This window comes from Mastigoproctus giganteus, chromosome 1, assembly GCF_048544385.1.
Source record: "Mastigoproctus giganteus isolate SK-2022 chromosome 1, ASM4854438v1, whole genome shotgun sequence".
Taxonomy (NCBI): domain Eukaryota; kingdom Metazoa; phylum Arthropoda; class Arachnida; order Uropygi; family Thelyphonidae; genus Mastigoproctus; species Mastigoproctus giganteus.
The window spans coordinates 206,239,997-206,262,946 of NC_143575.1; the positions used below are offsets into that span (position 1 = coordinate 206,239,997).

General features: G+C 39.3%; 1 protein-coding gene across 1 annotated transcript in view; it reads left to right on the forward strand.

The window, feature by feature from the left end:
• Nrx-IV (neurexin-4) overlaps positions 1-22,950 on the forward strand; it is a 405,554-nt gene that overhangs the window by 213,819 nt on the left and 168,785 nt on the right. Inside the window, exon 10 of the mRNA XM_090384064.1 lies at positions 20,173-20,310. Coding sequence (XP_090240190.1) covers positions 20,173-20,310 — 138 coding nt within the window. The remainder of the gene's footprint in view (positions 1-20,172; positions 20,311-22,950) is intronic.

Genomic DNA, 22,950 nt, shown 5'->3' on the forward strand with positions numbered 1-22,950 from the left:
GCCCGTCTGCACTGCTCAGAAATCTTAATATCTGCCGGCACAATTGCCCCCAGGTCCTTTTCATTCTCTACCACTGTCAGTGTAGTATCACAGAGTTGATACATTGCTCTGGGGTTGCTGTTTCCCATATGTAGTACTTTACATTTGTCAATGTTAAATTTCATTTGCCACCTCTCAGCCCATCTGCTCAACCTTTCCAGATCCTGTTGCAGCAGCAGCATAGCGTCAGTAGTGTCCTTAACAACCCTACCAACCTTTGTATCGTCTGCAAACTTGGACATTAAGCTTGATATACCATCATCAATATCATTTATAAATACAGAAAACAATAATGGACCCAACACTGAACCCTGAGGGACTTCACTAATAACATTAGTCCACAATGAGCAGTGTCCATTGATTACCACTCTGTCTTCTCCCCCTCAACCATCCTTTTATCCATAGCAGCAATTTGCCTCCAGTGCCACACTGCTCCAATTTGTGCAGCAGTCTTCCATGTGCAACAGTATCAAAAGCCTTTCTAAGATCGAAATATATAATATCAAAGTTATTCCCTGCATCCAGTTCTTTTGTGACTGCATCATAGTATCCAATCAAATTAGTCAGGCAAGACTTCCCCTTAACAAAACCATGCTGTGTCCGAGCTATAACTGAAGTCTTGTCTAGATGATCCTGCAGTGCTTCTTTAACCAGTGCCTCCATTAATTTTCCTGGAACAGAAGTTAAACTCACAGGTCTATAATTACTTGTGTCAGCCTTTGATCCTCCTTTGTGAATTGGGGTCACATTTGCACAACTCCAGTCTATGGGTACCTCCCCTGAGTCCAAGGAAGCTCTCATAATTATGGCTAAGGGTTTGCTTACTTCCTTTGCTGCCTCCTTTAATATAACTGGATAGATCCCAACCAACCCAGGTGCCTTTCTTGTGTTTAACTTCAACAATTTCTCCTCCACTTTACTCTCAGTTATTACAAGATTATCAAGCTTACTGCCAGAGTTGAATACACCTCTGGCATTCCCCTCGCTGAATAACTCCTCATGTGTGAATGTCGATGCAAAATATTCATTTAGTTTGTTAGCTACCTGGGCAGGATCATCAACAGTTGAACCATCGATATCAAGTGGACCAATCTGATTCATCCCTTTCCTTCTAGAGTTTACATAAGTAAAGAACTCTTTGCTGTTTTTCTTTGCATCCTTTGCCAAAGATTTCTCGTAATCTGCTTTCTCTTACCTAACCTCCTTTGTAACTTGGTTACAGACCAGCTTATATCTATCATAGGCTTCTGTGTAATCTACCTTCTCTTACCTAACCTCCTTTGTAACTTGGTTACAGACCAGCTTATATCTATCATAGGCTTCTGTGTAATCTGCCTTCTCTTACCTAACCTCCTTTGTAACTTGGTTACAGACCAGCTTATATCTATCATAGGCTTCTGTGTCACATGTTAATTTATATGTATCCCATGCATTTTTCTTCTCTGCCATATGGCTCATTAGTTCATCTGACATACTTTTAGGCCTAAACCTTGAATAATATTTCTTAGTTGGTATGTAAAGCCTAGTAGCTTCCAAGATAAGTTCTTTGAATTTTTCCCATTTTGAATTCGCTGTTGGTAACATCATCAGTTTGTCCCACTGTATAGAATTTAAATTCTATACTGTCTCAGACCATCGTAGTCGCCTTTACGGAAGCAAAAACCCTTCCCTTTACACCTGATGGTAGTTACCTCTTTGAGTAAATCCCACTTCAGCACACTGTGATTACTGCCACCTAGTGGTTCCTTTGTGTCACTCTTTGGTTACAACTCACTGTATACTTTGTTTACAACTCACTGTATACGTTGGTGCCTCCATAGCTAGGTGGGCAGGAGCAGCAGTGTGTAGCACACGCTTCTTGATTAGACCAGGGTTCAAGCCCATGACCACCAAATACGGAGGATGCGGAAACGTCAGGGAATGATCATTGCATATCTCCGAAGCAATAAGGCCTAAGTTGCTAATGCTCCTAAAAACCAAATAACAACAACAACAATTGTATACGTTTGTATTCAGTGAGTTGTAAACAAAGCCTTTAACCTCTTGTTTCATATTTTAATAATTTTTATTTAGTAAACCCATTGAAATGACAGAGAAACATAAGCAAGTAGTGTTGGGATTATCACAAAAAATTGAAATAATCAATTTTCTAAGAAACTGTGAAAGTGCTACAAGTATAGCATCGGTTTATAGAATCGAAAGAACAATTGTAAATGATATAAAGCGTGATGCAGGCAAAATTAAAAACCATGTGTCGGAAATCGAAACCACTAATGGTAAGGTGTAGGTATATTGTTGTCATGCGGCACCAGGGGTTTCCCCCATCTCTGCGTTGCTTTCTTTGTGGGTGTACCAGTTTGCTGGGAATGCCAGAGGTTTAAGAGTGTGTGGGTATTGTACCTGTGTAATATCGTGTACCATTGTTCATCTGGTCATTTAGCCGCTGGACCCCAGCTGGAGCCCAACGTTGCCCCCACCTTTGCCCCGTGGAGGCACACCAGTAGACTAAGATTTACTCTGGCAGGTCCTGCCGCTTAATTTCCTAAGATTTCGGCGGCTAGGACCTAAAACCACTAATGGTAATGTCAAAAGTCGTAAAACAATGAAGTTTGCTAAAAATGAACAGTAGAATACTGCAGTGTTTCAGTGGCTTGTTCAAAAACGTAGCCAAGGAATTCCATTGTTGGGACCTATATTTTTTTTTTTTTTTTTTTTTTTTTTTATGAAAACCCCAAACACGAGAGGTATTAGAACCTATAGTACTTAGTACCATGCTTGGGGTTGAGATTGAGAAGAAAACTGAAGATATTTGTTGACATCAGACTTGAACTTCTGAAGTTCAAGAACTACAGAAGTTCTGTAGACTGTAATTTTCAGGAAATACGTATGAAGGAAGGTTGTTCCAAAAAATGGCAGTTGAATGAATAAACGAGGAAGATGAAAAGTTGGTTCTGTGAGTTTGAAGTTGGACAGTAAATGGATGTTGGCTGGTGGCGGCACATGTTCGGACTGTTTTGAAAGAGAGAGCAGGAATTATAGAAGCCAATTCAGAAGAACAGTGCCCATGGAAATAACTGTAGAAGAGGCATGCAGCAGAAACAGAACATCTATGAGACAGTGAGTGGAGAGACTCTGTTAGAGATGAATCATTAATTAACCTAACTGCCCGTTTCTGAACGGAATCAAGAAGCCTGAGAGAGGTTTTGGGGGCACCGCCCCAGATGTGGGAACAATATTCCATGGTAGTGCGGATTTGCAATGTGTACAGAGTGAACAGCTGTTTGGAAGAAAAGTAATGCCAAGAGCGAAAGAGAAAACCAAGTTTTTTAAATGAAGAGGAAGCAATATTTGTAATGGGCTTGTGAAAAGAGAGATTAGTAATCAGGGTAATCCCCAAAACAGATATATCATTTTGCCTAGAAATCGGAGTGTCACCAAAGATAAGCATAGGAGCAGAAGAATCCTTTTTTGCGAGATGTAAGACAAGACTGAGTTTTAGGATTGTCTTTGCCCCACTGGAGAATTACCTGGAGATCGGCATTTAAGGAATTGGTAGCGGATATTCGAGAAGTTTAAGCTGATTGAACAGGGCAAGATTTCTCAAAATGGAAAGTGGAATGCAGTGTGCTATAATCGGCAAAACTATGGATAGGATTTCCAGTCAATGGAAGGTCATTAATATACAAGAGGAAAAGAGTGGAGGAAAGAACTGAACCTTGGGGGATACCAACATTAGTGGAGAAGTTAGAAGACAGAGAGCCATCTACCATCACCCTCAGTGAGCAATCAGAGAGAAAACTGGATAACCAATTACAAAAAACAGTTGGCAAACCGTAAGATGGAAGGTTTTTTAGAAGACCTTTATGCCAGAAATGATCGAAAGGCTCTGAGATGTCAAGAGCAACTGCTTGTGTTTCACCGAACTTTTCCATTGAATTTGTCCATAAATGGGTAACATAAGTCAGGATATCACCAATGGATCGACAGTGATGGAATCCATACTGGCGATCGTTGATCAAATGGAAGGTTTCAAGGTAGTTTAAGAGTTGGCGGTTAAAAGTAATTGCAGTGGGACGATAATTGGATGGGAGGGATTTGTCACTCTTTTCAGGAAATGGCTGGATATAAGCAAATTTGCAAGCAGAAGGAAAAACACCTTTAGAATAAGAAAGTGAAAAAGGGTGACAAAGAACAGGAGTAAGTTCAGGAGCACAGGTTTTGAGAACAAGTGGAGAAATACCATCGGGACCTGGAGCTTTCTTAGCATCGAGATTCGTCAAAATTCTTCTGACATCCTTTTGACGGAAGACCACAGGAGGCATTGAATGGAGCGTTTTGGGAATGGTGGGAGGTGTTTTACAAGATCATTAATACATGAGTTGGAAGAAAAATTGGATGCTAGCAGGTCAGCTTTATCCTTGGCCTGTTCTTATTCTTAGCCTGTTCAAAATCTGATTTGGACTGATTAATAACTGCTTTACAATTGTTGAAAGCTTTGGTGTAGGCACAAAAAATGGAACTGAAGAATTGGAAATAAGCCAATTGCGATATGCAACATTCTTCTCCTGGACGGCCTTAGCACATTTATTGGAAAACCAAGGTTTAGATAAAGGACGAGATTTTAAAGTGGAGTGTTTCACTGACACGATCTGAGCAAAGTTGACATCAGAAGTTTTGAAACAGTAGTCCGACCAAGGAAATGAAGAAAAGAAATCTCACAGATCATCCCATTTTGCATTCTTGTAATGCCAAACAACACAAGGTTGGGAATAGCCATGAGATAGAGGCTGCATTGGAGAAGAGACAGTCACCAAGTTGTGATCTGAGGTGCCTAAAGGACCACTCACTTCGACCGTGTACTTAGAAGGGTTGTTTGTGAGAAAAAGATGAAGCCTGTTGGCTATATGATTAGGATCCGGTATTCTTGTAGGTAAATGAATAATCTGTGCAAGGTCATTAGTAATTGCAAAAGCCTCAGCATCTCGACCAGCTGGGTTGGTGTGACTAGAAAACGGAAGCCAGCTGGAGTTGTGAACATTAGAATCACCAAGGAAAATTTCCTCACTGTGAGTAAAGTTAGACTGGAGAAAGTCAAGTTGCAAAGAGAGGAAGTCGAGGAGCTCCAAGTGATTAGTGGAGTTGGAAGAATGGTAGAGACAACAGGTGAATTTGACAGAATGAGGGCGCCTCCATAGCCAGGTGGGCAGGAGCGGCAGTGCGTAGCACACACTTCTTGATTAGACCGGGGTTCGAGCCCATGACCACCAAATACGGAGGATGCGGAAAGGTCAGGGAATGACCACCGCATATCTCCGGAGCAATATGGCCTTAGTTGCTAATGCTCCTAAAAACCAAATAACAAACAAAAACATAACAAACAGACAGAATGAGGTAGAGAGATTTATAGCCAGAGAAGATCGAAGAGAGGGTATTCCTAATTACCAAGTCTCTGAACGGACATATGCACAAGTACCACCTTTGAGCCGAAATGAATCATACAGCGAATAATTTGGACAACTGAGATGAACAGTAGTGAATCAACCGATAACTGAGATTCTGTCAGAAAATGTATGTGGGGTTTGGCAGACTGCAAGTGGAAATGGACATCGTTGAGATTAAAATTGAGACCACGTATATTTGTGAAATGAACTAGGAAGTGTTTGGGAGATTTAGATCTTTTCACAGATAAGCTTACTCTATTAGTTTGACAAGTCATGGTGTATTCAGTAGTAAGAAAAAGTGTGGGGGGGGAAATGCTGTATGAAGTAATGAAATTTTTGGATATGGCGTACACATGGTAAGAATATACCGAGATCCCTGACATAACGTGGCGTCAACAATGCCCTCACATGCACACTACTCGGACTCCCTCCAGTCAATATCTGGCAGAGTAGTGAGAACAAGATTATACACTGTCTGATCCAGAAGCCTCCTAGAGAGTTACCAGCAGGTTCGATCCGGTGTACTAGCTAGTGGCCGGGCTGCAAACACCGTTTTAGAGCTGTACCCTTGAAATGTAAATAAGATTGGATCCTGCCATGATGTCCATCATAACCTCAAAAGTCATCAGTCATACAGCATGATGGAAGAAATGGGGAAGGGTTGATCGGAACTTAGCTCTGGAGACTAAACGTGGGTTCCACTACTTGAAGCTTCCAATGAGCAAAGTGGTGGTATTGCACCGGTTGATGAGAGTCATCTACGACCTAGTTTTGCCTGGTAACGCAGGGGGGTGGCATTCCTCCATGTGGTGTGGGTGCCACATCTCGACCCCTGCTTACGTTGGTTCACACTCACGAAGGTGCAAGCAGAGGATTTGGCTGTCACAGACAGTCCGGACTTCGCCGAAATTGGGTCCACTTGACTTGAGTGTCACCCGGATATCAGTTCCATCAGCGTTTTAGACTACCAGGTAGCAAGGACAGCTTGTCTGGCATATCTGAGAGAATGTCTGTGACAACCTGAAGGACCAGATAATCAATTAATAATCAAAGAAGCCATTGAAATCAATAAAAATCTAGGCGGAGATCCTTCATTCAAAGCTAGCATCGGAAGGAGCAGCGGTGCGTAGCACACGCTTCTTGATTAGACCGGGGTTCGAGCCCGTCACCACCAAATACGGAAGATGCGGAAAGGTCAGGAAATGACCACCGCATCTCCCGGAGCAATATGGCCTTAGTTGCTAATGCTCCTAAAAACCAAATAACAAACTAACAATCGGATGGTTGGATTTAAGTTTCGCCATTGTATTTGAAAATTGTCGGTCCAGGGTGTGAAGCCAAGTGCAGATAGAGCTGAAATTTCTGTTTATTGTGAAAAACTACAGAAGGAAATAGCGGATCGAAATTTGATTAAAGACCGAATATACAACTGCGATGAGACTGGCCTTAATTGGAAGGCGCGACCTCCAAAGACACTGGCTGCAATGACTGAACATATGGCACCGGGATATAAGATGCAAAAAGATCGCATAAGTGTTTTGCCAGTTAAATATTTCTCACAAAACAACACGTGGATAAGCCAAGATATATTTCATGATTGGTTTCATAAAATATTTGTATGATGTATAAGATCACATTTGGCATCAAAAGGATTACCACAATGTGCAATGCTACTGATGGACAATGCATGTACTCATCCCATACACGTGTGTGATTTAAAAACCGATGATGGCAAAATATTATTCCCAGGGGCTCTCATCTGGTGAGAATGGGTTTGGCACACTCAGGGTCCTGAGCTGGATATCATCATTCTTCTCTTTCTTGGTGATTCCTTTCTACTTCTGACACACTCTCTCTCTCTCTCTCTCTCTCTCTCTCTCTCTCTCTCTCTCTCTCTCTCTCTCTCTCTCTCTCTCTCTCTCTCTCTCTCTCTCTCACACACACACACACACACACACACACACACAGGGTAACTCAGGAATTTGTTTTGGCTGGTGCAGCATAAGCCTCAGGCTTCCTTGCACCCTATGGCTAATAATATTAATAATATCATGCCACTTTCTTCCAGCAAATATGACATCTCGCATTCAACCGATGGACCAAGGCGTGATTGAAAGTATGAAATGTTATTGTAAAATGTTCATTCAGAAACTTGTTTTAGCAAAAAATAAATTAGATGTGATAGAGTTTTGGAAAGGCTACACCATAAAAGATGCAGTTTTCAATGTCACTGATGCCTGGAATGATATTCCAGTTCAAACAATACAAAGAAGCTGGAATAAGTTGTGGCCAGAAATATATTCAACTGATACAGAAACCATTCCAAAAGAAACTGAAATTTTGCAGTTATGTTCGAATACTCCTGGTTTTAAAAATATTTCGATGGAGGCAGTAAATAATTGGCTGGATATGTACTAAATGGACATTGAATACGAAATTTTAGACAACAATGAAATTCTGCAAAGAGTGATGACAATTTCGGATGAGTCTGAAACTGAATAACAAGAAAAAGCTGCTGCTGCTGGAACAACAAACATAATTAGCTTTAATGACTTTAGAACAATGTTGTATGTATGTAATATTGTTTTCTTTTAAAATTTTTTATGACATTACTAGACTAATGTAAGTCAAAATATTAAAAATATGTATGTAGATATCTGTACTATGATTTTTTGATGACCCAGTAAAAAATAAATAATAATTAAAGTTTAATTAAATTTCATTAGGTTATGTATTATGTAATAAAATAAACAAGTTAGATGACCCAGTCTATTGTATGTATAATGTTTTTAATGTACATATTCTATTATCCATCTATTCGATTATCCATCATGGTCTCGGTCCCGTACCTAACAGACAATCGAAGTTCTACTCTATGGGTTTTTGATAACTTTTTTGTTTGGGGGTTTCATAAAAAAAAAATTTAAAAAAAAATAAAAAAAAAAGTACAGGTCAATGTTGAAAAAAAGTCGTGAGTTAGGGTTAAATTTGAAAGTCTGCAATTCTGCCCAAACACGATAGGAGGGAGTATATGACAAGAGCCTTGTCAATCAATTCGGCCCTAGAGAGATTGTGCAAGGCTTGTGGGGTAGAATTTTCTCAGCGTGGTCTGTGCTTGTTAACAGGAGAGTGCTTCTACAGAGATGGGATACGCTTAAATAGAACGGGTGCAAGAATATTCGCTGATGCTATCGAGGCAGTGTTAGGTGCATCAGAAAGCTGCTAGCTTGGGGGGGGGGATTCACAGACTAATAGACTAACAGTAGCAGCAAGCAGAGATGAAAGTAATTCTTACACTGCTTCTATTGGAATGAGCAGCAGCCTGCTCATTCCAATATTTGAATATTTGAATATCCCAGTAGTCCTTGAAATCTCCATCAGCAGTGCTGGAGATTTCAAGGACTACCGGGAGTCATCATGGAACAAGTAAATACATGGGTTGTGTTAGAATAACTAAAAGTAAGAACAGGATACTTGCATGTACACTAAGGCTAGGAATTTAGTAAATAGATTCGATGAATTTGAGGTGATGGTCAAGACATCAAATGCAGATATTGTTGGGATATCAGAGACATGTTGTCACACAGATATAAGGAATACAGAATTGGAATTTGGCGAATAAAATATGTATAGAAAGAATAGATAGGATAGGAAGGGAGGAGGGGTTATGCTTTTAGTGTTAGCATTAGTAGAGGCATATGATGCAAGAAAGCAAGCTTATACAGCATCAGTCAAAAAAAAAAAAAAAAAAAACCCTTCCCATTTCACTCATCCATTAACTCCAAATGTTTGTCTAGTTCTGCCTTGAATTTATCTAAGCTGTCAACTTCCAGAACAAAAATGGAAGTTTGTTCCAGAAATCAGCCACCCACTGGCTAAAGGCAAATTTAAGCACATCTGTTCTACAACTGTCTTTCCTCAATTTATGTCCCCTCAGGCAATTAATCTGGAGAAGAGAAAAAATCGCATCAGCAATGAGCTTGCTCAAACCATTCAAGGTCTTATACCCTTCAATCAGATCACCTCTCAGGTGCCTAGTCTCCAGACACTGTAATTAGCAAAACTTAAGCCTTTCTTCTTAAGACCAACCCTTTGTTCCATTCCCCAATCTTGTTGCCCATCCTACTTGTTCCAGCAGCTCTACAATTTTCCTAAAATGAGGCTACCAGACCTGTATGCAGTACTCAAGGTGTAGCCTGCCCATTGCCTTATGGATCTTGCAGCATGTCTGCACTGCAGAGAAAACTTCATATCTGACTGCCCAATTATCCCCAGTTCTTTTTCATTCTCCACTACCCTGAGTGTAGTACCACACAGTTGATACGTTACTCTGGGGTTTCTGCTACCCGTATGCAGTACTTGTCACGTGTCAATGTTTAACTTCAGTTGCCACCTCTTAGCCAATATCCTCAACTTTTGTTGATCCTGTTGCAGTAGTGTACTGCCATTAACAACCCTGCCACTTTTCATATCGTCTGCAAGCAAACTTGTATATTAAGCCTGATATATCTTCATCAGTATCATTAATAAATACAGAAAACAAAAATGGGCCCAATACTCAACCCTGAGGGACTCTACTAATAACATTGGTCCACGAAGAGCAGTGTCCACTCTGTCTTCTCCCACTGCTTTATCCATAGCAGCAATTTGCCCTTAATGCTTACTGCTCCAATTTGTACAGTAGTCTTCCATGTGCAACAGTATCAAAAGCTTTTCTAAAATTCAAGTATATGGTATCAAAATTATTTTTTGCATCCAGTTCCTCTGTGACCACATCATAATGTCCAATCAAATTGGTCAAACAAGACTTCCCCTTAACAAACCCAAGCTGTGTCTGAACTATAGCTACAGTGCTTTTTTAACCAGTGCCTCCATTAATTTTCCCAGAACAGAAGTTAAACTCACAGGTCTGTAATTACTCATATCAAACTTTTATCCCCTTTGTGAATTGGAGACACATTTTCACATCTCCAGTTCATGGTGACCTTCCACGGGTCTAAGGAAGTGCGCATAATTATATCTAAGGGTTTGCTTACTTCCTTTGCTGCCTCCTTTATATAATATAATTGAATAGATTCCATCCAGGTGCCTTTCTTATGTTCAACTTCAACAATTTCTCCTCCACTTCCCTACAGACTTCCTCATGTGTGAATGTAGATGCAAAATACTCATTCAGTTTGTCAGCTACCTCAGCAGGATCAACAGTCGAACCATCAGTGTCTAGTGGACCAATATGATTCATCCACTTCCCTCCAGATTTTACATAAGTAAAGATCTGTTTGCTGTTTTTCTTTGCATCTTTTGCCAAAGATTTCTCGTAATCTGCCTTCGCCTTCCTGACCTCCTTTGTGACTTCATTACTGACCAGCTTATATCTGCCATAGGTTTCTGTGTCACCTGATAATTTATATGCCTCCCATGCATTTTCCTTCTCTACAACGAGTCTCATTAGTTCATCTGACATTGATTTAGGCCTAAATCTTGAACAATATTTGATCTTGCAGTGCTTCTTTAACCAGTGCCTCCATTCATTTCCCCGGAACAGAGTTAAGAATTTTAAGAACCACATAAAATCTTAAGGAAGTGCATCCAGTTGACGTGGGTGGACAGTGCAATGGTGAGTCAGTTTGGTGTGACATTAGCACTGGGAAAGCAAAATTGAGAGGAGTCGGAGTGTGTTATATGCATAATGACTCTGATGAGTACAGTGAACAACTGTACAGAGAAATAGAGTGGCCAGTAAATCAGATTATCTTATAATGGGGATTTTAACTTCCCAGATATTGACTTGAACTTGTGCTTTGATCACTCACACACTAGCAAGACTTTTGTAGATTTATTGTATGATTGCTTTCTATAGCAGCATGTTTGAGAGGCAACTAGAGGAAGTAATACACTTGATCTGATTATCAGCAGTGATTCTTCATGCATTAAGAACCTGCAGATAAAGGAACCAGTAGCTAGTAGTGATCACAGTGTGCTGATGTGGGATTTACTCAAAGTTGTAACTACTATCAGGGGTAAAGAGAAAGGTTTTTGTAAAGGTGACTACAGTGGTCTCAGACAGAATTTTAATTCTATACAATGGGACAAACTGATGATATTACCAACAGCAAATTCTAAATGGGAAGAATTCAAGGAATTCAATCTTGGAAGCTACTAGGCTTTTAGTCCCAACTAAGAAATACTGTTCAGGGTTAAAGCCTAATTGGATGTCAAATGAACTAATGAGACTCTCGGTAGAGAAGAAAAATGCATGGGATACATATAAATTATCAGGTTACAAAGAAGACTGCTAAATACAAAGGGTACTAGGAAAGTTTTGCAATATGACGCAACAATGAATCACAGGAAGCTGCTTGTTGCTGCATGTTGAGACATGTTCATACGTGCATAGTAGCCGCCGCGCCAAGTCGGTGGGCTCAGTTATTCATTAGTAGTAAGAGTGTAAAGTGCTTGCGATGGCATCGTGGTCACGAAATGAGATAAGGACAGTTTTGCGGTATAATTTCGTGCGTGGTTTAACCATAGACCAGTGCTTAGAAGAAATGACTCTTGCACTAGATGATGATTGTCCACATCGTACAACGATATTCAGGTGGTATAGAGAATTCCAAAGGGGAAATTTCACTCTGGAGGATTCTGAGAGGCCGGGAAGGCCACGAACGTCAGTTACGGAGGAAAACGCTACTGCTGTGAGGAAAATGCTTGACGAAAACAGGCGAGTGACCTACCAACAGATAGAGGATACTTTGGGCCTAAATGCACCAGCAGTTCGTTCGATTCTGCAAGATCATTTGCACGTGAAGAAACTTTGTTCTCTCTGGGTGCCGCATCAACTGACTGAAGAGCAGATGACACGACGTGTGACTTGGTGCCGGGAGATGTTAAAAAAGTTTGATAAGGGACAATCTCTGTATGTGAACAACATCGTGACAGGTGACGAGACTTGGCTGTACTATTACAATCTGCCAACCAAGGCTCAAAACAAAGTTTGGGTCTTTGATGATGACGACACACCCGTAATTGTCAGAAAATCCCGATCTGTAAAGAAGAAAATGATAGCTGTATTTTTCAAATCGAGTGGAATTGTGGAACGTGTCGTTTTGGACACGCAGAAGACAGTCACAGCTAAGTGGTATACTGAACAATGCCTGCCTAAAGTCATTGGATCTATGAAGAACCTGCGGCCAAAGTCAAGAATGGACACCTGGTACCTCCATCACGATAATGCTCCAGCTCACCGCGCCAAAGCCTGCACCGAATATTTGACCACGACAGGACTGAAACTTCTCGAGCACCCTCCCTACAGTCCAGACCTTGCTCCCTGCGACTTTGCACTGTTCCCGCATGTGAAAATGAAGCTAAAAGGGAGGCGGTTTTCCAGTGATGAGGACCTTCTACGGGCTTGGGACGAGTGTGCTTTACTCCCTAGTGAAACTTGGCAGAACTGGTTTAAAGATTGGTTTCGGAGGATGGAGAGGTGTATTGAATGTAGAGGAAATTACTTTGAAAAAATTAAATAAACAAAGCTGTATTGCAAAACTTTCCTAGTACCCTTTGTATAAGCTAGTCTGTAATCAAATCAAAAAGGAGATTAGGCAAGCAAAGGCAGATTATGAGAAATCTGAGAGATCTTTGACAAAGGATGCAAAGAAAAACAGCAAAGACTTTACTCTAGAAGGAAGGGGATGAATCAGAGAGGTTCCCTTGATATTGATGGTTTGATTGTTGATCCTGATGAGGTAGCAGACAAACTGGATGAGTATTTTGCATCTACATTCACATATTAGGAAGTCTGTAGGGAAGTGAAGCCCAGAAGGCTATCAAACTCTAGCAGGGAGCTAAATAATTTTGTAATAACTGAGAGCAAAGTCTAGGAGAAATTGTTCAAGTTGAATATAAGAAAGGCACCTGGGGTGGGAGGAATCTATCCAGTTATATGAAAGGAGACAGTAAAGAAAGTAAGCAAAACCTTAGCCATAATTATGAGAGGATCCTTAGAGTTCGGGTAGTTCCCCATGGACTGAAGATGTGCAAATGTATCCCAAATTCACAAAGGGCAATCAAAGGGTGACATGAGTAAGTACAGACCTGCCACTTTAACCTCTGTTACAAGGAAAATAATGGAGTCAAAGAAGCACTCATCTAGACAAGACTACAGTTATAGTTCAGACTCAGAATGGGTTTGTTAAGGGCAAGTCATGTCTGACCAATTTGATTGGATGCTATGATGTGGCCACAAAGGAACTGGATCCAAAAAATAATTTTGGTAGCATATACTTGGATTTTAGGAAAGCTTTTGATACTGTTGAACATTGAAGACTATTGTACAAATTGGAGCAGCATAGCATTAAAGGCAAGTTGCTGCTATGGATAAAGGAATGGTTGAGTGGGAGGAGATAGAAGACAGTGGTAATCAATGGACACTGCTCTTCGTGGACCATTGTTATTAGTGGGGTCCCCCAGGGTTCATTGTTAGGCCCACCTTTGTTTTCTGAATTTATCAATGATATTGATGACGGTATATCAGGATTAATATCCAAGTTTTTCAGACGATACGAAGGTTGGCAGGGTTGTTAATGCCAATAATGATAGTACACTACTGCAATAGGATCTAGAAAAAAATTGAGCAGATGGGCTTGAGTGGTGACAACTTGAAGTTTAATATTGAAAAATGTAAAGTACTGCATATGGGTAGCAGTAACCCTAGAGTAACATACCAACTGTGTGGTACTACACTCAGGGTAGTGGGGAATGAAAATGACTTGGGGGTAATTGTGCAGTCAGATATGAAGTTTTCTGAGCAGTGCAGACACGCTGCAAGGGTAGCTCATTGTGTCCTGTCAATGATATACAGGAATTTTACCAGCAGGGACAAGGAGTTTATCCCCTTGTATAAGTCAGTGGTCAGGTCACACCTTGAGTACTGCATACAGTTCTGGAGGTCTCATTTTAGGAAGGATGTAAAGCTGCTAGAAAGAGTACAGAGAAGGGAAACAAGAATGGTGAATGGAACAAGGGTTGCTTTTACCAAGAAAGGCTTAAATTGTGTAAATTGCAGCAAATGAAGAGTAGGGGCCGATGTGATGATATAATCGAGGAGGTGTAGTAGTAGTAGTAGCAGTGGCATTTGATGCAAGAAAGCAAGTGTATGAGCTTATGCAGCATCAGCCAAAAAAAAAAAAAAAAAAAAATCACACCATTCCCTCCAAATGCCTGTCCAGTTCCTCCTTAAATTTATTCAACCTATCAACTTCCACAACGACAGATGGAAGTTTGTTCCAGCAATTAACCACCTGCTGGCTAAAGGCAAATTTCCGCACATCTAATCTACATCTGTCTTTTCTTAATTTGAATTTATGCCCCCTTAGGTTCTTAATCTGAACAAGTGGAAGGATCCCATCAGAATTCAGCGTGCTCAACCCATTCAAGGCCTTATACACCTCAATCAGATCACCGCGCAGGTGCCTAGTCTCCAGCCACTGCAATTTGCAGAACTTAAGCCTCTCTTGGTAAGAGGATCCCTTCATTCCCCTCACCAATCTTGTTGCCCTTCTCTGTACATGCTCAAGCAAATCTATATCCTTCCTAAAATGAGGCCTCCAGACCTGTACGCAGTACTCAAGGCACGGCCTAACCATTGCCTTATACAGAGGGACAATCACCTCCTTTTCCCTGCTAGCAAAATTCCTATATATCATTGACAAAACCCCATGACCTGCCCTGGCAGCCTGTCTGCATTGCTCAGAAAACTTCATATCTGACTGCACAATTACTCCCAGGTCTTTTTCATTTTCTACCACCTTAAGTCTAGTACCACACAGTTGGTACGTTTCTCTGGGGTTACTTCTACCCATATGCAGTACTTTGCATTTGTCAAGATTAAACTTCAGTTGCCACTTCTTAGCCCATCTGCCCAAATTATCTAGATCCTGTTGCAGTAGCACACTGCCATTACTGTCATTAACAACCCTGCCAACCTTTGTATCATTTGCAAACTTCGACATTAAGCCTTAATCTGAACAAGTGGAAGGATCCCATCAGAATTCAGCGTGCTCAACCCATTCAAGGCCTTATACACCTCAATCAGATCACCGCGCAGGTGCCTAGTCTCCAGCCACTGCAATTTGCAGAACTTAAGCCTCTCTTGGTAAGAGGATCCCTTCATTCCCCTCACCAATCTTGTTGCCCTTCTCTGTACATGCTCAAGCAAATCTATATCCTTCCTAAAATGAGGCCTCCAGACCTGTACGCAGTACTCAAGGCACGGCCTAACCATTGCCTTATACAGAGGGACAATCACCTCCTTTTCCCTGCTAGCAAAATTCCTATATATCATTGACAAAACCCCATGACCTGCCCTGGCAGCCTGTCTGCATTGCTCAGAAAACTTCATATCTGACTGCACAATTACTCCCAGGTCTTTTTCATTTTCTACCACCTTAAGTCTAGTACCACACAGTTGGTACGTTTCTCTGGGGTTACTTCTACCCATATGCAGTACTTTGCATTTGTCAAGATTAAACTTCAGTTGCCACTTCTTAGCCCATCTGCCCAAATTATCTAGATCCTGTTGCAGTAGCACACTGCCATTACTGTCATTAACAACCCTGCCAACCTTTGTATCATTTGCAAACTTCGACATTAAGCCTTAATCTGAACAAGTGGAAGGATCCCATCAGAATTCAGCGTGCTCAACCCATTCAAGGCCTTATACACCTCAATCAGATCACCGCGCAGGTGCCTAGTCTCCAGCCACTGCAATTTGCAGAACTTAAGCCTCTCTTGGTAAGAGGATCCCTTCATTCCCCTCACCAATCTTGTTGCCCTTCTCTGTACATGCTCAAGCAAATCTATATCCTTCCTAAAATGAGGCCTCCAGACCTGTACGCAGTACTCAAGGCACGGCCTAACCATTGCCTTATACAGAGGGACAATCACCTCCTTTTCCCTGCTAGCAAAATTCCTATATATCATTGACAAAACCCCATGACCTGCCCTGGCAGCCTGTCTGCATTGCTCAGAAAACTTCATATCTGACTGCACAATTACTCCCAGGTCTTTTTCATTTTCTACCACCTTAAGTCTAGTACCACACAGTTGGTACGTTTCTCTGGGGTTACTTCTACCCATATGCAGTACTTTGCATTTGTCAAGATTAAACTTCAGTTGCCACTTCTTAGCCCATCTGCCCAAATTATCTAGATCCTGTTGCAGTAGCACACTGCCATTACTGTCATTAACAACCCTGCCAACCTTTGTATCATTTGCAAACTTCGACATTAAGCCTGATATACCTTCATCAATATCATTGATAAATATACAAAACAACAGTGGACCTAACACCGAACCCTGTGGGACTCCACTAATAACATTAGTCCAAGAAGAGCAGCACCCATTGATTACCACCCTCTGTCTTCTCCCACTTAACCATCCTTTTATCCATTGTAGCAACTTACCCTTAATACCATTCTGCTCCAATTTGTACAATAGTCTTCCATGCGCAACAGTGTCAAAAGCTTTCCTGAAATCCAAATATATGATATCAAAATTATTTTTTGCATCCAGTTCCTTTGTAACCACATCATAATATCCTATCAAATTTGTCAGAGAAGACTTTCCCTTAACAAACCCATGCTGTGTCTGAATTATTGCTGCAGTCTTGTCTAGATGATCCTGCAATGCATCTTTAACCAGTGACTCCATTATTTTACCCGGAATAGAAGTTAAACTAACTGGTCTGTAATTACTCGTGTCACCCTTCGATCCCCCTTTGTGAATTGGGGATACATTTGCACATCTCCAGTCTGTGGAAACCTCCCCTGAGTCCAAGGACGCTCTCATAATTATGGCTAAGGGTTTGCTTAGTTGCTTTGCCACCTCCTTTAATATAACTTTCAGTTATTACAAAATCATTAAGTATCCTGCTACAATTTGATAACCTTCTGCCATTTTCAAACCTTAATAATTCCTCATGTGTAAAAGGCCTTGAATGGTTAGAGAAAGCTCAGTGCTGATGGGATTCTTTCTTTTGCTCAGTTTTCTCACTTGAGGTATTATAAATTCAAATTGAGGAAAATCAATTGTAGTATGGGTGTGTGAAAATTTTCCTTTAGCCAGTAGTGGTTGATTGTTGGAACAAACTTCCATCTGTCGTAGTAGAGGTCGACAACTTAAATAAGTTCGAGGCCTCCAGACATGTATTTGCAGTGAATAGATGGGTGAAATGGGAAGGGTTTTTTTGAGCTGGTGCTATATAAGCTTGCTTTCTTACATCATATGCCACTACTAATGTTAATAATGTTAGGTTGGTTTATTTTCTCCTCTCCATCCACATAAAAGATCTTTTCATGAAACAGTAGTTCATTGAAGACATTATTTGTCATTATGGCCTACAACCCACGTGCACATTTCAGCATATCTGTCTGATCAGCTTCTGAATCATACCTTGTGGAATATTAGTTTCAGAAGTCATACGCCTAATTGTATTCTACCACCTGCTAAACTTTAACCATGTTTACTGTTTGGTTCTGATGTGCTGGGATAACCAGAATGAGGTTTGTCAGTAACTAAACCTGTTTCTTTAAATATTTTCAAAAGTTTTGCCATTGCAGATTGAAATTTTTTTCTAAATGATTTTTATTAAACTCTCTCTCTCTCACACACAGAACAGAATAATTTCTGTGTTCATGAAAGCTTAACTTTGAAAGAGCAAATTAAAAACGGTTGATTTATTACATATGGTCAATACAGAACAAAAAGAAGGGGGAAACAAAAAATTTTTTAAAATAAAATTTGGTTAAATTGATTCCAACAAAAATTAAAATTATCTTATAAATATTGTGTTTTTATGATGCTTTGTGAAAATTTTTGTATTACAGTGTGAATTTAATTACAGTAGGTCCTCAATTTAACGGACAAAAAATTTATGTCCTAAAGGAAAAATTTAGAACCTTTTTATATCTGATAGTGTCGCACATCTGTCTGATGTGCGACGCTGTCAGACAGATGTGCTGAAAATTCTTTCTAATGAAATAATGACTGTTTTACTGCTAGATAATGCGCCTGCTCACCCTAATGCTGAGAGGTTAGTTAGCAGGGATGGGAGAATTAAATGTGTTTTTCTGCCTCCTATCACTACTTCACTGATACAGCCGATGGATCAGGGTGTAATCGTTGCATGTAAGAGGTTGTATAAGAAGTTTTTGAAAGAGGTGATGGTTGTTTTAGAAGATGCAGAAGATAGAAGAGGCACCAGGACACTGCAAAATTTACATGCATATACAGCATCAGATCTGCTATCTTCAACTTAGCAGCTGTGTGGAAAGATATGAAGAATACTATACTACCTTGCCCAGTGCTTGGAAGAAGTTCCTCTAGCTCAGAGGTTGGCAACCTGTGGCTTGCGAGCCACATGCGGCTCTTTGAACATGTAACTGAGGCTCTTTAACTTTTAGCCCACATGAAGCACAATTTGAAATGGAGTTAGAGGACTTAAAAATCAAGGACATGTGGAGTGTAAGACTAAAATGCCTTAAAACTGAAATTGAGTATTTGGAGAGGCAAAAGGCTGCCCCTGCAATTCTACACAAATGGATGGTGATAGATGAGTTGAAAAAGCAAGACCAAATTGTGTTTGATACGTGGAGTAGCTTACCAAACACCTATATACATTTGAAAATATTTGCATTTGGACTTCTTTCTGTTTTTGGTTCAATGATTTTCTGTGGGCAAATATTTTCGAACATGAACTATATTAAAAGTAAATCAAGAAACCATCTGAAAAATACGAGTCTCTCAGCATGTTTAAAGATGAAAATTACCGCATACTCTCCTGAATTTTAGAGACTTACTCAAGAAGTTCAGCAGCAAAAGTCACATTAATTTGTACCTGATTGGATGTTTGTTACATTTTTCAGTATTAATAAATAATATTTCAAAATGTTTTTTTTTTTTTTTTTTTTAAATAAAATACTTTCCCACTTTATTCCATTTCTTAAAAAAAACTCCCCCCCCCCCAACTTGAGCTGAGGTGCGGCTCTTCGGATTCTTTTTTTTTTTTTTTTAAATTAGATCAAAAATGGCTCTTCACTCAAAAAGGTTGCCGACCCTTGCTCTAGCTGTTCATTTGAATAAAAATGGAATAAATGTATGTAGTACACGAATTTACAATGTCCTTACTAGATTCAAAGGCATTGTATTTTTACAGAGTATAGCAAATGCTTAGTATTCGTCATTAAACATGGTATCAGGGGTCTTTAATTTAAGTTTAATAATGTCTATTCAACTAGGCATACCTTTTGCTATAATTTGTGAGCTGCTTTTCAGTTGAAAACTAATTCTTTAATTGTGAGATAGTGACCCCTTTTTATAATGTTGAAAAAATTAATATTGAATATCAAAGGCAACTTAATTTGAAAATAACACATAGTTAATGACTTCAGAGTATGAGGCTATACCTTGTAGAGATGACAGAAGACATTTTTATGCCTTTTAGCATTTGAAGAAAATATTATCAATGAAATCACTTGCCCCATTATTCTACTTGAAATATAAATTGTCTATCCCTCCCTCCCCCTTTTTTTTTACTGAATTAGAAAAAAATCAATAGGCACTAGTTTATATTTAATATGTTGATGAGTGCTACTTGTATGACATGAAATCATGCTAATATAATATCCACTTGCAGGACTTCTAAATGATGGCCAGTGGCACAGAACTATGCTGAATCTTATGAAAGACAGAATAGAATTGCAAGTTGATGGCAAGCCAAGTATCACTATCAGAAAATTTTCCATGCAGACAGGTGATGAATACCTAATAGGAGGTTTGTATTATGTTTGAATCCTTAAGAAAATAATATCTGTTATTAATTGTAATTATGGTTAGTTATCTTTATTTTAACTAGTTGCAGAGAAAGCATCTAAAAATTCTAAATCTTTTTGGCAGTTTGCTTTTCAGTTTTGTTAGATCTGTAGATAAAGTATTACTGTTAGACTTTTCGTCTAATTCAAGCTTTGGAATACCTACTCTGTGTTTTTGGTCTACGGATGGCATATATCCTAAAATCCATTTCTGTTTATGAAGGAAGCACAACTTTCAAAAATTTCCTTTCACAATGTGATGGACATTAACTCTTTTTACCATGTTTTTTTTTTTTTTTTTTTAAGTAAATAAAATTTACCTTAATTGAAATATGACCTTTTTATAATGAGATTAATGATACTCACATTCCATAACAGTTTAAGGTTAACTAAGAGTTATTCACAGTCTAGAAACATTTATTTTAGCCAACTTACAGGAGGAGGGAAACACATAGGTTGTCTATCTACTTTTCTTTTATTATTAATTATTAATTATTTTTTATTATTATATATATATTTTTTTGGCTTCCTTGCACCATATGGCCATTACTAATGTTAATACTAACAGGCTTTTGGCTACAAAATATTGCATATTTCTTTTTTATATGAGTATTGTGTGTGTTATAAATACAAAAAGTATATTATAAACTATGTTTACATTCTACAGTGTGTTCAAAAAGAAATGTATAGAATGAACTTATGATATAGAATAAGCCATTAAGACAGCATGAGTTGGTTTTATGCATTATATCTTATAATAAATAATGAATTAATTAATAATAAAATAAAGGAAAAGTAAGATGATGAGGCCAATTATTGATAATAGGATACATTCAGGACCAGCTTTAGGGTAAGGCTGAATAGGGACTGGCATATGAGGTTCCAAGGGGCTGGCACCACCCTGGCCTAGTGGGGGCCAAGGTTTAAGGGCCACCAGTGCCCCCTAAACCTTGGTGCAAATTGGTAAAATTAACCATTCTAAAGAATTGAAAATATTTGCATCAACGGGAGGGGGTGCCATCAGGCAATGTGGCTTAGGGACACCATATGTCTTGAGCCATCCTTGGATACATTGAATGGTACATTGACGAGGGCTGGCACCGTTCAATACATCCAATCAATAATTAGCAAAAGCTATCTGTTTCTACAGATATCTGTAGTTGGATGTATTGAATGGCACTAGACCTCATCAATATACCATTTAGTGTATCCTATTATCAATAGTTGGGCTCATCATGATGATTTATTTATTTATAGGGTATAACTCATAAAGCCAACTCAGGCTATCTTAGCCTTATGAGTTCTTTTGGCTTTATGACTCACTTTGAATACTTCTGTTCTGAATACTTTTATTATTAATCCTTTTATAATAAAAGGATTAATATTTCCTGATTCTGTATCCTTAACTAACAGTATACCAAATTGTCACTCATTTATCACTCATCAGCAGATTGTGCACTCTAACAACAAGTGATGGATGTTGCCAATCTTCCACAGAGTGGGTCATCTTCCAAGCTCTCTCCCTTGTTTAAATTCTGCTGCCCACTTCTTAACCATGCAATAGGGAGTTGCATTTTCCCCAAGGTTTTAACCATATCCTCATGAATTGCCTTTGTTGTTAGTCCCTTTTCCCCAAAAATTGGATGACTGCGTGGTGACTGATTTTTCCATCTTTCTTCGTTCACACAAGCCTTGTTGACTTTAGGAACTGTAATTAAAAAAAGAAATTGCAGCCACTCCCCCACTTACGTAAGGGTTGCATTCCACGAAACTCTGCAAAAGTCAGACTTTCCTTAAATGCTCATGCGGCACTCGCAAATTTGATTGAAGCAAAAAAGGAATGTTCGACAAACGTGTAAATAGAATTATTTATTCAATTTTTTTATCTCATGCACAAGAAAAATTACAAAAGTGTACAAAATTACAAAAATTTCAAAATTATAAAATTACAAAAAGAGAGAGGAGACAGCCATAACATCAGCAAGTTTTACCTTTTGAGCATCGTTGCCAGAATTAACTTTCCAGCTGATAGGCACACCACTGTGGAAGTTGTGAGGGGGTGTGGAAATTAAGAAGGGGCTTTTTCCAACACATCACAATATTTCTTTGCTGCTGCAGAATCAGCACTGGCGACTTCGCCGCATACTTTAATGTTTTGGAAACCAGTGCAATGCTTGAACCTATTAAACCACCCAAACTTGGCTTGGGGTTCACCCTACTTATCTTTAATATCTTCATAAATACTTTTGCTTTTGCTTGAATGGCCATTAGACTCAGGGGACTTGCTTCTGAATCTGATTTTCCATCCATATTATTAATAGCTTTTCCATCTTTGATATAGCACCTGAACGCTGTTTTGTGATCACTGTTGATCTTAAATGCATTGATCCTTTAACATGTTCTTTTATATGCGCACTGTCCCTTAAAATAGTGTTCACTGTTGACGTAGCGAGACCTAATTCCATGCAATAGATGACAAACTTTGTCCTTCATAATTCTTAATTAATCATCTTCATTTCTAAATCAATTTTGTTTCATATCCTAGCACTGCCAGCACTTGCACATCCTGTTGATCCCTCTTCCTTCACTATTGTAATAAATAA